The sequence below is a fragment of the Indicator indicator genome, chromosome 39 (genome assembly GCF_027791375.1).
Source record: "Indicator indicator isolate 239-I01 chromosome 39, UM_Iind_1.1, whole genome shotgun sequence".
Lineage (NCBI taxonomy): Eukaryota > Metazoa > Chordata > Aves > Piciformes > Indicatoridae > Indicator > Indicator indicator.
This window is the reverse complement of record NC_072048.1, coordinates 280,060-300,785: the sequence shown is the minus strand read 5'-3', so window position 1 is coordinate 300,785 and position 20,726 is coordinate 280,060. Positions and strand designations below refer to the sequence as shown.

General features: G+C 60.9%; 2 protein-coding genes across 2 annotated transcripts; both read left to right on the top strand.

Moving 5' to 3' along the window:
- Positions 1–202: 202 nt before the first annotated feature.
- Positions 203–3,051, top strand: VPS25 (vacuolar protein sorting 25 homolog). The gene is made up of 6 exons (XM_054396809.1): positions 203–249; positions 415–560; positions 649–702; positions 1,052–1,140; positions 1,646–1,721; positions 2,256–3,051. The coding sequence occupies exons 1-6, from the start codon at positions 203–205 to the stop codon at positions 2,366–2,368; spliced, it is 525 nt and encodes a 174-aa protein (XP_054252784.1). The 3' UTR covers positions 2,369–3,051.
- A 5,065-nt stretch (positions 3,052–8,116) lies between these two features.
- On the top strand, positions 8,117–20,688 carry WNK4 (WNK lysine deficient protein kinase 4). Its single transcript, XM_054396733.1, has 20 exons — positions 8,117–8,551; positions 13,639–13,811; positions 14,315–14,535; positions 14,641–14,798; positions 15,379–15,467; positions 15,543–15,762; positions 15,838–16,123; positions 16,296–16,426; positions 16,497–16,564; positions 16,657–16,798; positions 16,867–16,983; positions 17,062–17,217; positions 17,514–17,571; positions 17,692–17,847; positions 17,984–18,570; positions 18,786–18,900; positions 18,977–19,376; positions 19,516–19,718; positions 19,847–19,941; positions 20,022–20,688. The coding sequence occupies exons 1-20, from the start codon at positions 8,117–8,119 to the stop codon at positions 20,178–20,180; spliced, it is 3,969 nt and encodes a 1,322-aa protein (XP_054252708.1). The 3' UTR covers positions 20,181–20,688.
- Positions 20,689–20,726: the final 38 nt, after the last annotated feature.

Sequence of the window (20,726 nt, the reverse complement as noted above, 5' to 3'; positions counted from 1 at the left end):
GCGGACAACCGGCAGGCACCGGGCCGGGCGGGGCTCCGCAGGGGCGGGACCGAGAAGGGGCGGGACCGAGAAGGGGCGGGGCCGGGCGGGGCTCCACAGGGCGGGACCGAGCAGGGGCGGGGCCTGGCGGGGGCCCGGGGCGGGCGAGCCGGAAGCGGGGCGGGAGGGCCGGAAAGCGGCGGTGGTGGTTCCGGTAGCGGCGATGAGCTTCGCGTGGCCGTGGCAGTACAGCTTCCCGCCCTTCTTCACGTGAGCGCGGGGCGGCACGGCACGGGCGGGACGGGGGGAACGGGGGCCGGGCGGGGGAACCGGGGCCGGGCGGTGGGGCGCGAGGCGGGGCCGGGCCGGGCCGGCTGTGCCGGGCATGGCTCGGAGCCGCCCGGTCCCGGCCCGGCGCTGAGCGGAGCCCCGCAGGCTGCAGCCCAACGGCGAGACGCGGCAGAAACAGCTCTCGGCCTGGTGCGCGCTGGCGCTCGCCTACAGCCAGCAGCAGCGGCTGCCGGCCATGACAGTGTGGGAGGCCCAGGACAGTCCTCTCTTCGCCAACCACCGCCTGCAGCGTATCCTTTGGGGCCTGGCCCCTCTGTCCCGTGCCGCCGCCCGCCCCCGCCTCCCACCGTCGGTGACCGCTCCTTAACCCGCGCCCAGGGAAGCTCCCGCTGGAGTCCATCCAGGTGGTGCTGGAGGAGCTCCGCAAGAACGGTGGGTGCCGTCTGTCCTTCCGTTCTTCCGTCTGCCCCGGCCAGTGCCCGACCCGCAGCTAGCAGGGCAGGAGGGGTGGGAGACGCCGGCCAGCGTCGGTGCCACTGCCTGGAGCTGCCTTCCCTGCGCTCTAGGGGCAGATTAAGCTGGGGTGGGAGAGGGAGAGGGGGTCGAAAAGGGAATTGTTTCTGTACCCCTGGAGACAGTCAGCAAGTTGGTGTGAGAAGCTGCATGGTGGGGAGAGGCCCAGGAGCTACCTGTGGGCATAAAACCTGTCACGAGATCTGCAGGTTTGATCATTGCTGTAGACCTGTGCTGTGATTAAATACCTTTTCCCTGTTGATTTTAGGGAATCTGGAATGGCTAGATAAGAACAAAACCAGTTTTCTGATCATGTGGAGGAGACCTGAAGAGTGGGGAAAACTCATCTATCAGTGGGTGAGAACTTAGAAGCCACCTTGCCTACAGCTCAGGCTTCACCTGTTTGGCAGGATCGGTGGCATTGGCTCTGATCCCTACAAAAGACCATTGCAGTGCTTTTTTCTTGTCCCTTGCTACTTTTACCTTTCTTCTTCCATTTCTTTTTGTTGCAGAGAAGTGTAGAGATGTTAACAGCTTTCAATTCCTCTAAGGTGCAGCTGGAGCAGTGGATGTGGTCTCCTGCTCTGCTGCAGGTGGCTGTAGTGAGGAAAGAGCAGTGCTGCCTTTGGGTTGCACAGTCCTTGTAAAACACGTGGGCAGAAAGGGGCTGGGAAAGGAGCCACTTGAGTTCCCTTGGGCCTCATTTTCTGACTCTCCAGTACCCCAGAGCGTTTCTGGAGTGTTGTTGCTCGCTGGGTGCTGCCTGTATTCTGTGCTGCTTGCACTGAGCTGTGTGAGTGGTGGTGCCCAGAGTGTGAAGGTGCAGGGCTGAGGTTTGCCATTGTTGCCTTTCTGCCTGCAGGTGATAAGGAACGGTTTGACTAACTCGGTGTTCACGCTGTATGAGCTGGTCAGTGGAGATGACACAGAGAATGAAGGTAACATCACCCCTGGTGTTCTGCAGCAGGTTTTCAGAGCATGCTTGGTCTAAGCCAGTGCCAGCTGGTGGTGTTGTACCTCATATTTGGAAGTGGCCTGCAGAAGCTCACAGCTCCCACTACTGCCAAACACCTTGGAAGGGCTTTTTAATTTTTTACATGAACATCTTCCTTTGTTATCTCGATTTGTGTCTCAAACCTCCTTGCACCACATAATTCCCCCCAGTGCTTCATCTGGCATGAGGTACAGAGTATTTTGGTTTTGTGCCCATCTTCTGTGCTGCCTTTGAAGTTGCTGTGACTTCTTCCCTTCTGGCTGTGACCTTCAGGCTGTGTTTCTGGCTCAGCAGCATAGGGATGAGTCCATTATTGTGGCCACGACTCTGGATTTGCCATAATGTTGTGGTGGTGGAGTCGGAAAGTTGCTCTTCAGAGCTCCCTGCTTCACTGCCATCACTATCTGAACTTTGGGAGCCTGTTTGTTTCCACATTGATGATTTTCTCTTGTTGATGGGAATCTGTGCTCTTCCCTAGAGTTCCACAGCTTGGATGAGACAATGCTGCTCCGTGCCCTTCAAGCCTTGCAGCAAGAGCACAAGGCTGAAATTATCACACTGGATGATGGTCGAGGCGTCAAGTTCTTCTGATCAGAGCTCCTTTTCCTCTTCCCCAGCTGCTGAAGTAGTTCTTCCTGCGAAGGTTCACCTCCTGGCCTGGCTTCATGCTGTGACTGCAAAGCAGCCACACACTCAGGGGGTTTCCTGGGGCAAGGAGCATCCATGAAGCCTTCCAAAAATGTGACTTGTTTGGAACATTCAGAAATCCTCCATCTGTCTTCTCTCCCTGTTGATTGTGTTTGGGAGGCTAATGCTGCTCTAGGCATCTCTGAGAGGCACCACCCAGAAGTAAAATGTTGTGACTGCTGCTGCCAATCACCGTCCCTGCAAAGGCCACAGGGCAACCTCTCAGCGGCTGGTTGAGCTGGGCCCTGACAGGCTTCTCCTTTCCTCCTGCCTGCTGTGGCTTTGGCACTGAGTGTCTGTGGCATGGACAGGCAGGTGGAAGGCAGCACAGGACTTGCTGTGGCTGCTGAGCTGTGGCAGATCCCAGGGGCAGCTGCACAGCAGGGCAGGTGGATGCCAAGGAATCACTTTGGAGTAATTAAAATGAGAGCTGTATTGCAGAGCAGCCTGCCTGTTCCCATCCATCTGTGGTTTTCCAAACCCTCAGCCATGGCTCCTTGCTGCATTAGGGGAACATGGCAGTGTGCTCAGAGCTGGGGGACCCTGATGAGCCACTCCCTGAGCAGGACACAGGCACCACACATGCTTCTTTCTGTCCAGAGCTGTGGAGCAAGAGGGGCTTTGCTGCCTGGCTTCAGGGCATTGTGCACTTCTGTTTTTCACATGCAGCCCACAGACTCTTGGCAGCAGCAGCTGGCAGAGACTGCCGTTTAAGTTTTCAGATTCTCAGCACTGGTAACTAAGTGCTCATAAAACTTTTAGGAACCACAGCCTGGGGGCATTCTTTGCCCTCTCAATCTGTGGCTGCTGACTGAGGGGAGCTGGGGGCCCCTGCTGAGGCAGACCACGCTCACCTTTCCCACTTTGCCTGAGCATTCGGCTTGTTGTAGGCAGAGGTGGGGTCCTGCTGGGACAACTCATGATCAGACTTAGTGTGGTTGTTCTCAGGATCTAGCAGAGCAGGTGTGCCCACTCCCTGACACATCGCACTTGTGCCCAGTTGATGCTGAGCAGATTCTCCTGCCCTTGGAAGATGACCTGGCACTGGTTCAGCTGCAGCAGGGCTGACAGCTTATATCAAAAGTAGGTAATGGTCAAGATGTTGGAGTCCAGGCTGAGTTTGTGGCACCTGGAGATGAGATTTCCTTGTTGGAGCAGGAGACCTTTGACCTGAGCTTGATGGGATGTGTTGGCTTGAACTGAGCACATCCCTGGAGCTGTAGCTGGGGGCTGGTGCCCAGGGTTCTCTGTGTTGGTGGCAGCAGTGCTGCTCTGCTGTACAAAGGCACTGGTGACACTTGTACCCAGTAACTGACAGGCTGAGCTATTGCAGTCTCCAGTCCTTCCTGGACACCACCATCCCTATGAGCACTGGAATTACGTGAGCCAAGGGGTGGAGCTGGAGCTGCAGGGGCAGCCTGGGCTGGTTTCACAGTCCCTGCTCTTGGGTGTTCCACCAGCCTGGGCCCAGTCCTCACCCAAGCCATGGAGTTTGAGGGCAGATGTTGGATGTGGCAGCCCTGAGGTCAGGCATGCTGGCGATGCAGAGCTGTCTTGGTGGCACCTTGCACTGTCTCTGGGAAGTGTCTGATGGTGGCAGAGCAAGCCCAGCTCCCTGTGGTTGCTGCCAGTCACGTCTGCAGAAGGAAAGGCTGTGCCATGCCATGTGCTGGGAGCTCCACATCATGTTTTGGCAGAGGCAGTGCCTGTGTCTCTGCAGCTGACACAGGCTCTGCTCAAACTGGGGCTCACTGGTCAGATGAGGAACCTCCCTCTGTGTTTCCCGCCAGGAAAGTCTCTGCGGGAGTTATCCACCACCAGTCTCTGCCCTGGGCTTGTTTTGATGTCCAAGATCTGACTCTTCCTGCCACCCAAGGGACTCCTTCCCTCTCTGGTTGCTGTGTCCTCCCCTCCTGCTGCTGTCATGCCCTGGCAGTGAGCTGTGCTTTGTGCTGGCTCTTCTGTGCCTGATGGCAGCTGGGTTTGATCCCAAAGAGCAAAGCTCCAGCAGCCAGCCCCAGGATGTTTGTGTTTGGTGCTCTCCATGTGCATGGTGCCGACCTCCCTGCACTGTATTCTGAGCTGTGTGCTGTAACCTGGCTGTCCTTGAGACAAGGCTGTGTTCTTAATTAAGTTTGCTCCCACCTTAGGAAATGGCTGATGTGACATCAGATAAGCCTAAACCCAGCCTTTTTCTTTCCAAGGTGCTCCTGGCAGCCATTCTCTGCCCTTTTTCAGCTTCCCTCTTAGTTGCTTACTTAGTCATAGGAGAAGGAGAGTTTGTCCTCCCGATACAGAAGGGACATGGTATAAAATTCCTTTTTCCGTACCCTCTCAGATGGTTATGAAAGGTCACATCTAGCCATGCCTATGAAGTCCTCATGGGACCAAGTCCCTCCTCTGGGCACTATGTCAGCATTGCAGCAGTGAGGTGCCTGCAAATGCTGCCAGTGATTGCCTGGAGACATGGGACAGGCCCTGGGGCTGGAGCTGGTGCCATGGGGGGATGGAGGTCATCCTCCTTGGCTGTTCCCTCTGTGGGGAATGGTGGCAATTTGTAGCTCATGGTGATGTAAGCTCTTGCCTGCAGGTGAAGCAGAGCCTTTTAACTGTCCTCTAAAATTGGCTTCCTTATCTTTATTCAGTGCCTCACAGTGCTTCATGGTGTAATCAGCCCAGAGCTGATATGAGGCTGCTCTGCTGTAGAAGCCCACCGGTGCTGGGTTGAGATGGAGGAGATGTAATTGGACTGTTGAGAACGTGGCAGCCTCTGGCCACAGTGTTCCACGACCGGGAGCAGTCACTCCCACCTTGTCCCACTGCTTCGGGCCCAGCAGGAGAGCTGCAGGAGGTCCCAGAGCCCAGCGAGGGGCCCTGGAGGCTGCGTTCACGCAGGATGGTGGTCAAACCCCTCCCAGCGGCCCCTCGCCTGCCGCTGGACCTGCGGCACGGTCAGTCCCTTCTCACGTTAGGCATTAGTTAAAAAAAAACAGATCCAAACCTCTGCACTCCCAGGAGTGTGGTACCACTGTGGGCACGGTTCAGGCTCCAGCACCCAGGGTCACTTCGGAGGGGCTTGCTGGCGGAGGTGATTCCCGCAGGGGAGATGCAGTAGCCTCCATCCGTGGCCACTCAGAGGCAGCTGCCGCGTCTGGCCTTGGTGATTAGGGCTCCCTTGCCAGGGCAAGGTGGAGCTCGGGGGCCTGGTGCCAAGATAAGGCACTATCAGGCCATGCACATGCTGATCCTGCTGGTCAGGGAAGGGAAAATGCCAAGATGGTTTTCATTTAATGCAGCAAGTTGGGAGCAGGAGTGGTTTCAGTTCAATAAATGTATATGTTGGGATAAACTTGCTGGCAGGTTACGTCTATGACTGGGCTGAGGAAATTCTCCAAAGTTACTTGCCTGGAGTTAAAGCCACAGCTGAGGTTTGGGTGTCCATCTCCTCCTCCCTGAGCTCCTATGTTGAGGCAAGGAGGGACATGGAAGGAGGAGGCCAGGAGCTCCTGTGGGCACAGGGTGCTGTGGCCAGCTGTGAAACAAGCCCTGGGTCACTATGGAACCTTCCTCCACTCTGACCCTTGCTGGAATGGGCACTGTGTTCCTCACAGGCCCTGCTGCACATCCCCCACCAGAAGGGCACCCTGCACTCAGATCCAGCCTGGGTCCTCCATGATCCTGCCCCGAGCTCTGCGATCAGAACTGACAATTCCTGGCAGGGCTTGCTGGAGCAAGGAGCTGAGCTTTGATTCATGATCTAATCCTGAGGAGAGCGATTACACAGTCCCCTGTTCTCTTCCTGGCAGCCAAATGCAAGTGAGAAATGGATTACATTGCATGATTGCAGTGGTTCCACAAAGGGAAGGGCTGGCACTGGCACCCACAGCCCAGAAATGTCACCCTGATAAGGGGCAGGGAGCTGTGGGCACCATTGGAGTGCTGTGACAGGTAGCTGATTGTGGAGCAGGAACCTTCTGATTTCAGGCCAAGCTGGCTCCAGCTTGGTGTCCTGCGCCAGGACACCTCTGTGCTGTCAGGCTTGTGGTGTGAGATGGCATTTGGGGGGGCAACTGGGGAACTTCTTAGGGTATTCATCAGGGAGGTGTGGGAGAGCAGCTCTTGGAGCAAATTTCACCCTTAATTTCCTCTCCTGTCTGCAGGGGCCTCGCTGGGACAGGAACACTCCTCTGCTCCTCTGGGATCTTTGGAGGCTTCTTGTTTCATGATGAAAATGCTCGATAAGGGCACATGAGCTACCAGAGACCAAGATGAAATCCCTGCCTGGCTCCGTGTTTCTTGCTGCAGAGCTGGGGCTCCCTGCTGCCTGGGTCATGTCCTTGGGCCTGGGCAGCCCTGGCAGAGAACCCGAGAAGAGGTGGCCACAGAGCCCTGTGGGGTGGCTGGATCTGGACAAGCATCTCAGCCGGGGGTGGTTGTTCTCTTGGGCCCATGCCCCATGCACGCCTCAGGGAGCACAGGGCTAGGTCAGGATGTGGTCACAGCTCCCTTCTCACCAGCCCGTGCTGCCAGGAGCTGTCGGGCAAAGCCTTTCCTGGGGAGGTGGCACCTGGCTCCCCTTGGGGAGTTGGAGAACAGGGCTGGGCGAGTGGGGGGGTCATGGGGAAGGAGCAGAGTGGAGCCAGCTGGGTAGGGGATCAGCACCACGACCCTGAGCCCAGCCAGGGCTTCTGCAGGAGCATTCATTAAATGCTGCTTTACCCTCCTGCTTGCCCGGCGTTTGTGGGGTGCAGCCGTGCTGTGGATCCTGCGCTGGTTTCACCCAGCGTGTGCTGGGTTGGCATTTGAGGTGGACGCGGCTGCACTCCACTGTCGATCCTCTGCTTAATGTTTCCGGTATCGTTGAGTAGAAACAATCTGACCTTAGGGAAACTAAATTAGCCTTGGCCTCTGTTGCTTTGTGTTTTGTGTAAACACCTCCTCGGGTGGAACTACCTCCTCGTTTAACCTGCGGAGACAACCGACTTTTGTCCGGGCACTGGCTCGGCGGCGCGGACACACTCTTGCATCTTCCCTTTTGCCTGACCCTAACTTCAGGATCTCTCGACCGTAGGAAGCCCGGAGACGACCGGCTGTCCGAGACGGCAGCGCAGGGTTGGTCCCGGGGACGCAGCTCCGGAGCCCGAAGGCAGAAGCTCCGAGGAAATGCCCGAGGCAGACACGATCCCTGGGCTGCGCCTCAACCCGAGGGCTTCCGTCACGTCAGCGCCGGAGCCCCCTGGGGGCTGCCCCGCGGGGAGAGGGCGGCTCGTAGCACCTGGCCAGCCACCGGCAGGGCTGGGGGAAGCTGGGCAGTGCCTATCGTCCGGTGCCGGGGTGCCAGGGGCGCGGTGGCGGGGCGCGGTGCCAGGGCGCCTGCCCGCTGCGCGCAGCCCGTGCCTGCAGCCGCAGTGCTGGGCGCTCGTTCCAGGGCCGGTGCCCGGCGTCGGTGCCCGGTGTCGGTGCCGGTGCCCTGTGGCGCAACGCAGGCGGGGGGCGGTGGCCGCGTGGGGGCGGGCCTGGGCGGGGCGGGGGTGGTGCTGCCGTGCGGGGTCGCGGCGGGGCTCAGCGGTCCGTCCTGGCTGCGGTGTCGCGGCTGCACCAGGTGCGAAGCTGAGAGGAAGCGGCCGCCTCGGGTCGGGCCGAGCCGAGCCGATGCTGGCGGCTGAGCCCACAGCTGCTGAGACTATGTCCCAGCCTGAGGCGGAGCGGACGGGTAGCGGCTCCACGCCGGAGCCAGAGCTGGGGCCGGGGCTGCCCGGGAGGGCTCTGCACCGCAGCCGCGGCCGAAGGTCCTCAGGACGCGAGTTCCGCCGCGCGTCCTCCCGCTTCAGTCGGCGGAGCTCGGCCGACCTGGAGCTGCTGGGATACCCGGCACCGGGCGGGGGGTCGCCGCCGCCGCCGGGCGCCGCTGGGCGCCGAGAGCCGGAGGAGACGGAGAGCGAGGAGGTGGAGACGCGGGCGGTCGCCACCTCCCCCGACGGCCGGTTCCTCAAGTTCGACATCGAGATCGGTCGCGGCTCCTTCAAGACTGTCTACAAGGGCCTGGACACGGAGACCACGGTGGAGGTGGCCTGGTGCGAGTTGCAGGTACGGCTGCTGCCCCTGTTTGTGCCCTGCCTCCTCCCATAGACCCAAGCCCCGGGGCAGGGGGGTGTCGGGCAGGGACAGTTGAACCCTTCTCCATCCGGTTTCCCTGTTGTTGGCAGCACACCCAGCCCTGAGCCCCTCTGCCTGCTGCTGGCTGCCTGGGCATCTACCTGGGGCTGCAGCCTGTCACAGAATGTGCAGGGACGTGAGATCCTCTCTTTCTCCAGGCATGTTGTGCCCAGCATTGCAAGGTGCCTACAGCTGCCTTGGGCTCCCCTCCGGGCCCTGCGTTGTGCCCATCATTGCTAGGGCTCATGACCTGTGCCCAGACTCCTGCTGCTCCTGGCCGTTCTGCCTGTCACATGCTGGTTTACAATCACCTCCTCACTGCCCACATTCCCAATGCCAGTTTCCACTCTGGGGATTTACAGGTGGATCCAGTACCAGCTGCCAGGACTGACCACCCTCTGCTTCTGCAGTGCTCACCAGCTTGCAGCTTTCTTTCTGAAAGGACAGCAAGGGCAGGGGTGTCTTCTCTGGTGCTGGGCTCTGCATACCTGTGGCATTGCTGGAGCTGGCCCTGAGGTTTCTCTGACAGCCCTCTGTGTATGCTGGGGCATGGTCCTTGCAGCAAGCAAGGGCTGGGCATCATTTGGAAGCAGGGCCTGGGGTGACCTTGGTGTGCTCTGCCTGCTTGTCCTTGGCTGGAGCTGTGTCTGTGGGCACCTGCATTTGATTTCTGTGATGCTCCTGGGGACTCTCTGCTGGCAGCACCTGGGCTGATGTTTTTCCAGGTCTCTGAGCAGCATTCTCAGCTCTGCCACCACACTCCTGCAGCCCAGCAGTGGGATGGTAACAGCAGGGTGCTGAGGGCAGCAGTCAAGGTGTTGCCCTCACACCGTTTTCTCTTGGTGCTCTTGGTGGGCCTAATCTTCATAGAGGTCCACAGGTACGGCTGTGCCTGGGGCTCCCTTTTCTCCTTGGAGCCCCTTGGGGAGGGGCTTTGGGCAAGTCCAAAGTCTCTGACAGGCCCCTGTCTCGGGTGGCTGCTGCAGCTGGAAGGTCCAAGTCCTTGTTTACAGAGAAACGTGTCCTGCGAGTTTGCTGCCTTGTTCCCAAAACCTTGGTGCGGCTTCAGGCAGCTGCCTGGGCTGGGTCTGTGGGGTGGCTGCAGCCCAGCAGTTGAAGAAGAGACCCTGAGACAGTGGTGGGTGATTTCCTGAGGGGCTGACTGTGGCCTCTTTGTGAGGGAGATGAGGTCTTGGGCCTCCCTCTGCCTTCATGGGTTGCACAATAGCTTCAGCTGGCTGCTGAGAGCCAGATCAGGCCTCTCTGACTTGCACAGTCCCTGGCCCCTGCTTGAGCCCTGCATCGCTCCAGGTGGTGGGGAAGCAGCAGGCTGCTGCTGTCCGGGAAGGGCTCTCCTTGGCCAGCCCAGGATGCTTTCCATGTGAGTCAGCCAAGCCTGGGTGCTTCTCCCCTGGCTGCCTCTGCACCCCTCCTGTAGACCTCAGCCCCTTGCCACAGACATGCCCCAGCTCCCCTTTCCTGGATTGCTCCCTGCCCTCCTGCTTGTCCCTTTGTCTGTGCTGCCCCATGGCCACGGGTCCCCACCTCACAGTCAGAGCAGCTTCTGCATGTCTGCAGGGGCTGGATGAGATCCCCAATGCCTGTCCTGCAGCCCAGGGCAGGGGCTGCGTGCACTGGGGGCCCCATGTGGCAGAGCTGGCAAGAGCCCCTCAAGGGCTGGCCGGAGTGGATAGCCTCAGCTCCACTCCCAGTGCTTTCCCAGTGCCCTTCACTTCATCCTTCCCAGCTCTCTCCCTTCTCCCCCAGTATTTGGCTCTGTCCCACTGGCTGCTCTTTTCCCAGTGTCTCTGTCCCAAAATCCATGGCCCATGAGGGGCTGAGAGCACAGAAACAGACTTTTTGAAGTTTGTTTGTTTCAGCAATGGGGAGAAGAATTGGACACTGTGACACAAATATGGGATTGGGAGCCGCAAATAAAAATGGTTGTGGCTCTGCCCTTTTAAAAATAGCTTTGTCCTGTGTCTTTCACAGCCTCCTCTTATTGCCTTTCGATTCTAAATGAATACCTAACCTCAGCCCTGACCTGTTCTAGTCCAGAGAGCCTTGTCCAGCTGCTCTGATGTTCCTGATTCCAAATTCCAGCTCTCAGTTCCACCCTTCCCCTACTCATCCATCCCTGGTGCCTGTCTTTGCCTGTCCCCTGCCTTCCTGTGGGACCCCTCCTGGGACCTGCCTGTCCCTGGTCCCTTGTGCCACTGCCCCCCAGTTCTGAAGGCAGTGTCTGTCTCTGCCTCCTGCTTGCATCCCACAGCCCTGCTGTGATCTGTTTGTGCTTTCCAGCTTTAGACTGGGGACTATTTCTGTTGGTAGGTGCTGGGGGTGGGGGGGCAGGAGGAAGCAGGGAGGAAACTGGGGGCCTGGAGCAGGATGGAGCTGTAAACACCCGGTCAGGAGCGTTTTTTTTGTGGGTCTTCTCAGGCTCCCTGCAGGCGAGAGCAGCCTGTGCAGTGGGTGCTGCCATGCCTCCCCCAGCTCCCACACCCAGGTCAGGCAGGTAACCCCAGCTGGCTGCACTGGAGTCTGCAGGGCACCTTCCTTCCCAAACTGCTGAAACTTCTCAACATCCTGCCCATTTCATGCCCAGCCCACCCTGTCTGTGCTGTGGTTTGAGCCTTGCTGTGACCAAGCCTGGTGAGGCCTTGGGGCAGTGCCCAGGACTCAGCCCCACGCAGGCACAGAAGCTCTGCCTGTCTGGGGTTTGGTCTGAGAACACTGTGGGGACTGCTCAGGGGGTACTGTGGGCTCCTGAACTCAAGCACAGTGGCTGCTTGTGCACCTGTGAGTGTGCAGGGATCACCCCTGCCAGGCAGTGGGCTGTGGGCACCCACTGCTACTGTTGTGTTGACTCCTCTGCCAAGGAACTCCTGACCTCCCTGGGGCTGGAGGTGCTGTGGCCATGGCTGGAGGGTGCTGGGCTGTCTCCAGTGCCTGCTCCATGTCTTGCTGCAGCATTGCTGTGAGCTACTCTCTTGTGCCTGAGTGGCCCCATTGCAGATGCAGCTCAGCTGCACCCATTGGGGGTTTCACTGGCCACTGGGACCCACTGCCCAGGGCATCACAGAACGTGGGCCCTTCCAGGGCTGTGGGCCCTGCACCAGGCACCAACAGTGGGAGAGCCTCATGCCACAGGGGCAGGAATCATCTTTGGCCACCGTGCCTGGGCCTCCCTTCTATGATGGCCTTGGCTTCTACTGTTGGCCATGCCAGGCTCCCCAGCAGCCAGCTCCTGACTCGTGGGCTGGGGCTGGACCACTGCCACCCAACTGCTCACCTAGCCCTGTTCTGCCATGCCCAGCATCCTCCTCTGGCCTGCACGAGGTGCTGCCCGGAGAGGACACAGTGTCCCTGTGTGCTGTGGGGGCTCTGCTGGCAGCCCTGCCTGCCCTGCCCTCCTTGGTACCCAGTCCCAGGCTGAGCAGCTCCTCTGGCTGGGGACAAAGCAGGCTCTACTCCCCAGTGATGGTGCTTGGTGGGCAGTGTCAGGATACTTGGCCACGGTACTGGTTGCCACTTTGCTTGTGCCAGGAGAGCCCAGCGGTCCTGGCACAGGCTTAGGGAATGACCTTGGCTCCACCAGGCCTTTCTCCAGACACCCTGGGAGAGATGGTCTCACACTGGGGGTCCTACCTGGGGTTGAGGTGGTATGGTGGGGGCTGCAGTGGCACAAGCACTCTGAGCAGGATCTGCTCTTGCCAAGCTGGGAGAGCTGTGATGGCCAGTGGCTCCCTCCCTGCCCCTGTTTGTAGCCCGTGTTGGCTTCTCCGTGTCCTTGCAGGGCACAATGAAGCCTCTGGTCTCCTTGGTGAGCAGTGGGAGGCCAGGGGGGCTGAGGGTGGCCGTGGTGCTGGGCAGGGCAGCCGGTGTGCTGCGCAAGGGCTTTGGTTGCTGTTTTCCTGCTCGGATATGAAAGGTCCCATTCATGAGGCTGCAGCAGGGCTCAGGTTCTCCTTTGGGCTGCGCCGGGTCCCTGAGCCTGTGTTAAAGGCAGAGAGAGGGGATCATGGAGCGGCTCCAGCCCCGCCGCGGGGGCCAGCTGTGATGCAATGAAAACATTACGAAAGCTGCTCGGGCTGGTGGATGGCGGCCGCCGGGCAGGGCTCTGGCAGCTGGGTGGGCTCTGGCAGCCGGGCTGGGCACTGGGAGCCCCGGGGTGGGAGCGGGGGCAGCTCGGCTTCCCTTGGCCTGCCGCGGCCGTAGATGGGGGTCCCGGCTGGGAGGCCCCCAGGCTCCGCAATGGCCGAGCCCTTTGAAGTCCTGGACTGGGGTGAAGTCGTTGCTGCTCCCGCTGCTGTCTGGGCTCAGGACAGGACCTGGCTCTCCCCTTGCAGCACTGCGGGGCCATGTCCCTCCAGGACGCGGGGTCTGTGTCTTCCCTGCTGGCCCCGGCCCCAGCTCTGCTCAGTGCACTGTCAGCGCTCAGCTTCAGTTTCCACTTTAATTAACTCGAGGAGGAGGAACATGGAAAAACCTGAGCTGGGGCCTCCCCCGCCTGCTTTCCCCAACAAAGGCCCCATTGAGGCTGGCCCGGCACCGTGCCATGCCGGTGCCCGGTGTCGTCCCGGTGGGGGGGCAAAGCAGTCCTGGGGGACAGAGGGGCCACGGCCATCAGGTCTGCACGGGGCTTGTGGCTGCAGGCTGGGGCTTCTTGTACTGTGCTGGGCTGGTGGGCACCATCCGGGGGCTGTGAGCAACAGCATCAGGGAGCTGTGTGCCCAGCACGGGGCAGCTGCCATGGCAGGGAAGCACACTTCTGGCTTCTACTGCGTGGAGACTTTGGCCATCCCTCCCCAAAACGGGGTCCATGGCTGTGAAGGGCCGGGGGAGGGGGATCTGGCTGGGTGACCATGGTGAGTCCTGTGATGGGGGGCAGCACATCAGACCTCTGCCCCTCAACAGTGCCTCCACAGTCCCTGCTGCATGAAGGTCTTTTGTAAGCAGTCCCCCTGTGCTTGTGGGGACCTCATGTGCCACCCTCACAGTCCCGTGGGCTCCCACAGACACGGAAGCTGTCAAAGACAGAGCGGCAGCGGTTCAGCGAGGAGGTGGAGATGCTGAAAGGGCTGCAGCACCCCAACATTGTCCGCTTCTATGACTCCTGGAAGTCATCCATCAAAGGCCAGGTCTGCATCGTGCTGGTGACAGAGCTCATGACATCTGGCACCCTGAAAACGTGAGTGGGGACTGCCAGGGGGAGTGTGCAGGGCAGAGGACAGGGAGCTGAGGGACAGGTCTGCATGCCCTGCCTGGGCACTTGATGTGGCTGTTTGGGTGGGAATGATGGAGTGTGAGGGGTTCCTGTGGGATCTGGGTGGATGATGAGGCAGGGCTGGGAGCTAGCAACAGAAATAGGGGCTTGCTGCTGGGTATTTGGGGACCCAGGAGTTTCACTGGCACTGGCCTGTGCAGGCACAGTGTGGCCTGGGCACTGTAGTGCCATGCACGGTGGCAGCACTCAGCACTTACTGGCTCCTTGACACCAGTGGCACAGAGATCTCAGCTCCTCCTGGGTAGTTTTGGTGCTGCCTCTCCAGAGCCCAAGCCAGGGCAGGGATCAGGAGTCCCTGGCTCCAAGATGCTCTTTGCCACTCAGCCTGCATGGGCACCTGTGTCCCGATGGGCTCAGAGTGAGAGTGGGAGAAGGGCGAGTGGCTGAGCCATGCGGGTGTCCGGCAGCTATCTGAAGCGGTTCAAGGAGATGAAGCTGAAAGTGCTGCAGCGCTGGAGCCGGCAGATTCTCAAGGGGCTGCACTTCCTGCACACTCGCTCGCCCCCTATCATCCACCGGGATCTCAAGTGTGACAACATCTTCATCACTGGCCCCACCGGCTCCGTCAAGATCGGGGACCTAGGCCTGGCCACGCTCAAGAGAGCCTCCTTCGCCAAGAGTGTCATAGGTGGGGTCCTGGCACAGCCCCGGGGCATGGCAGGCTGGTGGCTCGCCCTCAGGTGCTACAGGTGGTCAGTGCCCTGGGTGTGCTGAACCCCACTGGCATCCCCAGGCACCCCTGAGTTCATGGCTCCAGAGATGTATGAGGAGAAGTATGATGAAGCTGTGGACGTCTATGCTTTCGGGATGTGCATGCTGGAGATGGCTACCTCAGAGTACCCCTACTCTGAGTGCCAGAATGCTGCCCAGATCTACCGCAAGGTCACCTCGGTGAGTGGCCCTGGCCCCCAGACTGAGGCAATGCTGCTGCCACAGGCACAGGAGCTGGGCAGAGGGGGCTGGTCAGCTGGAGCTGTTGGGCCTCATTGATCCCCAAAATGTGTCTCTGTGCAGGTTGTACAAGTGTGGGTGGTGAGAGGGTGCCATGCCAGGACTTGGGGCCCATGGGGAGCAGCAGGGACCACAGCTTGGCCAGCCCTTGTGTCCCTTGCCCTGCACCAGGCACTGCCAGCACGTTAATGAGGTGGAACGGGAGTGGGTCTGCGTGGCCACCCCTTGCCTGGGGCACTGTGGCTCTCCCAGCTGGTCCTGGCTGGCTGCTGCCTGCTGGGGTGGAAACCCACAGCCTTGGGGCATCCTTACCCTGGCTGCCTGTGCAGGCACATGTGGACCAGCCACATGAGCTGCTGCCAGCCAGTGGGGCCCTGGGCTGGCAGCTCTGTCTCCACATGCCCCTGTGGCTGCCTGGGGGAGCCTGTGGCAGCACGGTGACCCCACAGAGCCTGGCCCTGGAAACCTGCCACTGTGACAGGGTCTGTCACAGGAGGTGCTGATGTCTTTCCACTCCCAGGGCCTGAAACCCAGCAGCTTCTACAAGGTGAAGGTGCCAGAGCTGAAGGAGATCATCGAGGGCTGCATCCGCATGGACAAGAATGAGAGGTGGAAGGGCTAGGGGAGCTGGGGGGGCAGGGTCTCATTGTGCCCCAGCCCCACACTGAGCTCTGCTCCCTGCAGGTACACCATCCAGGACCTGCTGGAGCACTCCTTCTTCCAGGAGGACACTGGGGTGCACGTGGAGCTGGCTGAGGAAGATGATGGCATCAAGTCTGGGCTCAAGCTCTGGCTGCGCATGGACGACACCAAGAAGCTGCATGGCAAGTACAAAGACAACAACGCCATCGAGTTCCTCTTTGAGCTCTACAAGGACGTGGCGGAGGAGGTGGCCCAGGAGATGGTGGGTAAGGGGGCAGAGGGGTCTTGAGTACCACAGGGGCCCTGCCCTCCGTGTGACAAGTCCCCTCTTGTGAAGGTGGTCCTGGGCTTTGTCTGTGAGGCTGACTACAAGCTGGTGGCCAAGGCGGTGCGGGACCGTGTGGTGGCCATCAAGCGAAAGCGAGAGAAGCTGAGGCGTGCCCAGGGGGTGCCCCTGCCCGTGGAACCCGAGCTGACACCCAGTGTCCCCACGCCTGCCCTGGCCACTGCTGGTTCTGGGGACTCCATCTTCAGCAGCACTTTCCCCCCAGAGCCTGAGGAGCCTGAGGCTGACCAGCACCAGCACTTCACCTACCAGCACACCAGCTACTCCTCGGCCACCTGTGCGTGGGTGCTGGGTGGGAGGACAGTAGGGGGAACCGGGGTGGGGGGACAGTGGGGGTCCTGGGCTTGGGAGGCAGGGCTGGGGCTGCACCCAGGTGTGCAGCTGTTACTGGGGGCACAAGCTGGGGGGGGCCTTGCTCCGGCTGTGCTCACACAGGTGCTCCTCTGCAGCTGACTGCGAGACTGACGGGTACCTGAGCTCCTCTGGCTTCCTGGACTCCCCGGACCTGGCCCATAGCAGCTTCTCGGCGGGGGACCCTGCCAGCCCCCCGCCCACCCACCCCGTGCGCTGCTTCCCTACTGTGAGCAGGGTGCCATGGGGCTGGGGGTTGGTGCGGGCCCAGTGCCGCTTACGCAGTTCCCTCTCCACAGAGCATCGCAGTGCAGCTGCCCACTGAGCGTCTGCCCCCCGCCAGTGGCTTCTCCTCCCCGGTGGACAGGTGAGACCGTGAGGGCCAGGCCAGGACGGGACGGGATGGGGAGCCTGGCGTCCGGGACCTGCTGCCCTGACTGGGGCTGGGGCTTCCCGCAGCTATCCTTCAGACGTGGCGTCTGGCATGAGCGACGGCTACGAGGGTCTCTCGGCCAGTGAGCGCAGCGCCAAGCTGCCGCCCAAGCGAGCTGTGGGGAAGCTGCTGCGGCGCAGAGCCCGCTCCAGGCTGCGCATCACCAACGTGAGTGCTGCGGGCACGGGGGGGCGCAGGGGGCACTGCCCGGGCTGAGTCGCTTTTGCCGCCCATAGATCTCTGACAAGAACGACCGAGTGGTGGAGTGCCAGCTGCAGACCTACAACAACAAGATGGTGACCTTCAAGTTTGACCTGGATGGGGACAACCCAGAGGAAATTGCAGCCGTCATGGTGTGTGGAGCAGGGGCAGGGGCAGGGGTCGGGGTCTGCCTGTCCCTGCTGGGTGCTGAGCAGCTCCTCCGTCCCCAGGTCCACAATGAGTTCATCCTCAAGTCGGAGCGGGACGGCTTTGTCCACCGCATCCGGGACATCATCCACCGTGTGGAGACTCTGCTCCGCAAGGATGGGAGCTGTGCTGCCCAGCTGCCGGAGAGCCCAGAAGCCGAGCGTGGCACAGGCAGCCCTGTGAGTGCCCACCCTGGCACCACCAGTGCTGGGGCTGATGCCCAGGTCACAAGGACCCAGTTATGGGGGACCCAGGGTGCAGGGTCCCTCTAGCCCTGGGCAGGAGCAGCCCCAGGCCTGCACCTCTGGGCCACTTGCCAACTTCTGCACCAGACTCTGGTGACACCTGCCCAGCAAATTCCCAGATCCTATCCATACACACAGTGGGGCTGAGAGGGTGGGAGACAGTGAGACCTTGGCTCAGTCTTTCCGGGGTCTCTGCCCCAGCCTGGGCTCAGCCACATCCCCCTCAGCAGGTGGACCTGCAGCTGCAGGACCTCTCTCACTCCATCTCCTCCTCATCCTCGCTCAGTGGTACGTGTCTGCCCCTCTGTGACCCCTTCCCATCTCCCCAGCCCCATGCAGGGCTGAGCCCAGGGTCCTGTGGGCACATCATGCCCCAGATTGAGAACCACTGTCATCCCTGTGCCACAGATCTGGGTTGCTCCAGTCCCAGCCTCTCAGTCCAGTCCCCTGTCCTGCCATCACTCAGCAGCTCCATGTTGGAGCAGGACCCCTCCAGCCCTGCAGAGCTGCTGGCAGCCTCAGCACCCAGGGAGCTGTGTGCACCACAGCCAGGCTCCCCAACAGGTACAAGCCCTGGTAGGTCCAGGCACATCCATGCAGCCACCTCACCTTGTTGCTGCCTGGTCAAGGGACTGGAGGGAGCTCATGAGGGTCCAGGGGCAGCTCAAGGGGGTTGCTTCTGATGCTGCTCTCTCCACAGGCTCCATGCAGACCTGGCCCCTGGGCTCAATGGCTCCCTCCTGGCTGACGACATCACCGGTGGTCCCACAGACCCCCCTGAGCACTCCAGTGGACCCTGTCCCACCAGCCCTGTACCAAGACCTCCTGTCTCCACTGCCAGTCCCCATGTCCCCTGTCCCCAGTGGGCCCAGCAGCCCCCTGACCTCTCCTGTGACCAGCACAGCTTGGTCCCCCACCACCCCATTCCTGTCCCTGGCCAATGTCTTCTCCCTGGCAGTGATGAGTGTGGCCCATACGCTGCTGCCTGCCGTCTCCTCCATCACCAGCTCGGGTGGGCATCTCTATCCCCCACTGCTGCCACCGGCACAGAGCCTCATCCTGGGGCCCCCACGCTTTGTCTACCCCAACCCCACCAGCATGGCCAAGCCAGCCCCGGCCTGTGGTAGGACTGGAGAGTCAGTGGGCACAAATATCCCCACTGCCGAGGGGCCCATGCCATTCCGTTCCCTGGCAGCAGCCCCACCGTGCCCTGCAAACAATGAGGTCATGGGGACTCCTCTGCTACCACTGAACACAGCTGCACTGGGGAGCCTGGAGGGCAGCGTGGTGAGTGCAGGGCTGCTCGAGGTGGGGGCTTGGCACTGGGCCATGGGGTTGTTGCTGCATGTGCTGCCATGGGATGGGACATGGAGCCCTGTGGCATGGGAAGGCCCTGGCATGTGGGGAGGGCTGATGGGAAGTGGGTCCCAGGACATGGGAACAGCACTGCTTTGGGGCAGATGTCCAGTGAGGGACAACTGATGACATTTGGGTGCCTGCAGGTGCCACCCAACTCCCCCAAGCCCAGCCTCATTGTCTCAGAGTCACCAGCCCCCAGCATACCTGAGGCCCGGCTCTCACCGATCAACGAAGGTGAGGTGGGCAAGGGCCGTGCCAGTGCTGAGGCACCGTGATGCCCATGCCTGCCCACAGGAACAGGACCCCACCAACCACCACCTGTCCCCACCAGAAGCCAAGCCCCAGATCCTGGGACGGTTCCAGGTGATACCAACCAAGGACCCAGCTACATACTCCCTGGTGCTGGGCAGCAGCGAGGGCACCAGTGAGAGTGAGCAGCCTGGCATGGAGGTGGTGGCCGGTGTCTCCCCCCCACCTGTGGCCCCTGGCACCACAAGCAGCGACTCGGAGTCAGTGCTGGAGATAGCAGAGCAGGTGCTGGTTGAGGAGGGCACAGTGGCACCGGCAGAAAGTGACCAGGAGGGCCCTGGGGAGGAGGGCACAGAGAGCCTGCCGCAGGCCGTGGTGAGTCAGGTGTGGCTGAGCTACCCCCGCAGCTTGTCCTACCTGAGCAGTGATGACACCGAGAGTGAGGACGAGGAGATCTGGGAGGAGCTGCAGAACCTGCGCCAGAAGTGAGAAGCCCTGCGGCCCGGGGCGGTGCAGCGCAGGGGTCCTGCCTGCCCAGGGAGGGAGGGATTTGCCCCCTCCCCCTGCCCTGGCTTGGCCAGGCATGGCACAGGACCCGTCTGACAGCCTTCATCTCCTCCCCAGGCACCTGGCTGAGGTGCAGCTGCTGCAGAACACCCAGAAGAAGGAGATCGAGGAGCTGTACCTGCGGATGGGGAAGCAACCGCCGCTGGGCATCGTGTCACCTGCTGCAATGCTCTCCAGCCGCCAGAGGCGCCTCTCCAAGGGCAGTTTCAACCCCTCCCGCCGCAACAGCCTACAGCGCCTGGAGCTCGCACAGCCTCCAGGTGTGGCCCCCAGGGCTGGGCAGGGGTGTGGGAGGGTGATCCTCAGGGCCAACAGGGACTCGGGGCTGCAAGGGGCATGAGGCCACACAAGGCCGGTGCCCCCTGCTCAGGTGAGTCTGTGCCAGCAGGCATCATGCGCCGCAACTCGCTGAGCGGCAGCAGCACTGGCTCACAGGAGCAGCGGCTCAAGGGCGTGACCTTTGCTGATGACTTCGGCCGGATGGTAAGGGCTGGTCCCACTGGTGCTAGCCTTGGGAGTGCTCCCAGCAAGTCCCAGCTCACCACTGCTTCTCTCCCTAGTAGCTAGCTGGCCAGGAGTCACTTCATGAACTACCTCAACCAAGTGCCTGCTGCCCTGGGGGTGGGCAAGAGCCTCTGCACCTCCTGGGAGTGCAGCTCTGGCCCTGGGGGCAGCCACTGCCCTCAGGCCAAGCCAGCTTGGTGCCTGCCCTGGGAGTCTGATCCCTACCTTGGCCTTTGTGCCCCTTGCCCACAACAGCACAACAGGGTACCTGCAGTCTCTGTATTGGAGGGGTTCCAGGCCTGCCCCACACTCACTCTCCCTTGCGCCCCTCACAACTCCCTCCTCCTTGTTCCCAGCTCAAGCCCAGTCCCAGCTGCAGGACCTGTGCAAGGTGTCCCCATCCTTCATGGGTTTACTCCAAGCTGAACCTGAGCACACCCACCCTGACTGCACCCCAGTCATGGTACAGCCCCATCCCATCCCTGCCACCCTGCTGTCCTGAACTCAGCCTTAAGGCCACTCCAGCCCTGCTACCCTCCTGGGACAACATGGGGTTGGAGCACACTACCCTGGAGCTGCCCTGCTCATTACTATCCTCACCTGGAATGGGAAGCTTCCCTTGGCCCCATGAGGCAATGGAGTGGGTGCACCAGGAAGGGCTGTGGGTGCACTTTTTGTTACAAACTGATGTTTGAAAAGTGTTTTCTTAAATACAAATTAAATACAAATGGGGTCTGTCTGCATTTGTCTAGTGGGAATTGTGG

Excerpts from the sequence above, each read along its gene's own strand:
- WNK4 (XM_054396733.1), top strand. The coding sequence starts at position 8,117 with ATGCTGGCGGCTGAGCCCACAGCTGCTGAGACTATGTCCCAGCCTGAG. Across the intron at positions 13,812-14,314 it reads ACATCTGGCACCCTGAAAAC|CTATCTGAAGCGGTTCAAGG; the intron begins GTGAGTGGGGAC and ends GGTGTCCGGCAG. Across the intron at positions 16,565-16,656 it reads TTCTCCTCCCCGGTGGACAG|CTATCCTTCAGACGTGGCGT; the intron begins GTGAGACCGTGA and ends GGCTTCCCGCAG.
- VPS25 (XM_054396809.1), top strand. The coding sequence starts at position 203 with ATGAGCTTCGCGTGGCCGTGGCAGTACAGCTTCCCGCCCTTCTTCAC. Across the intron at positions 1,141-1,645 it reads GAAAACTCATCTATCAGTGG|GTGATAAGGAACGGTTTGAC; the intron begins GTGAGAACTTAG and ends TTCTGCCTGCAG. Across the intron at positions 1,722-2,255 it reads AGATGACACAGAGAATGAAG|AGTTCCACAGCTTGGATGAG; the intron begins GTAACATCACCC and ends GCTCTTCCCTAG.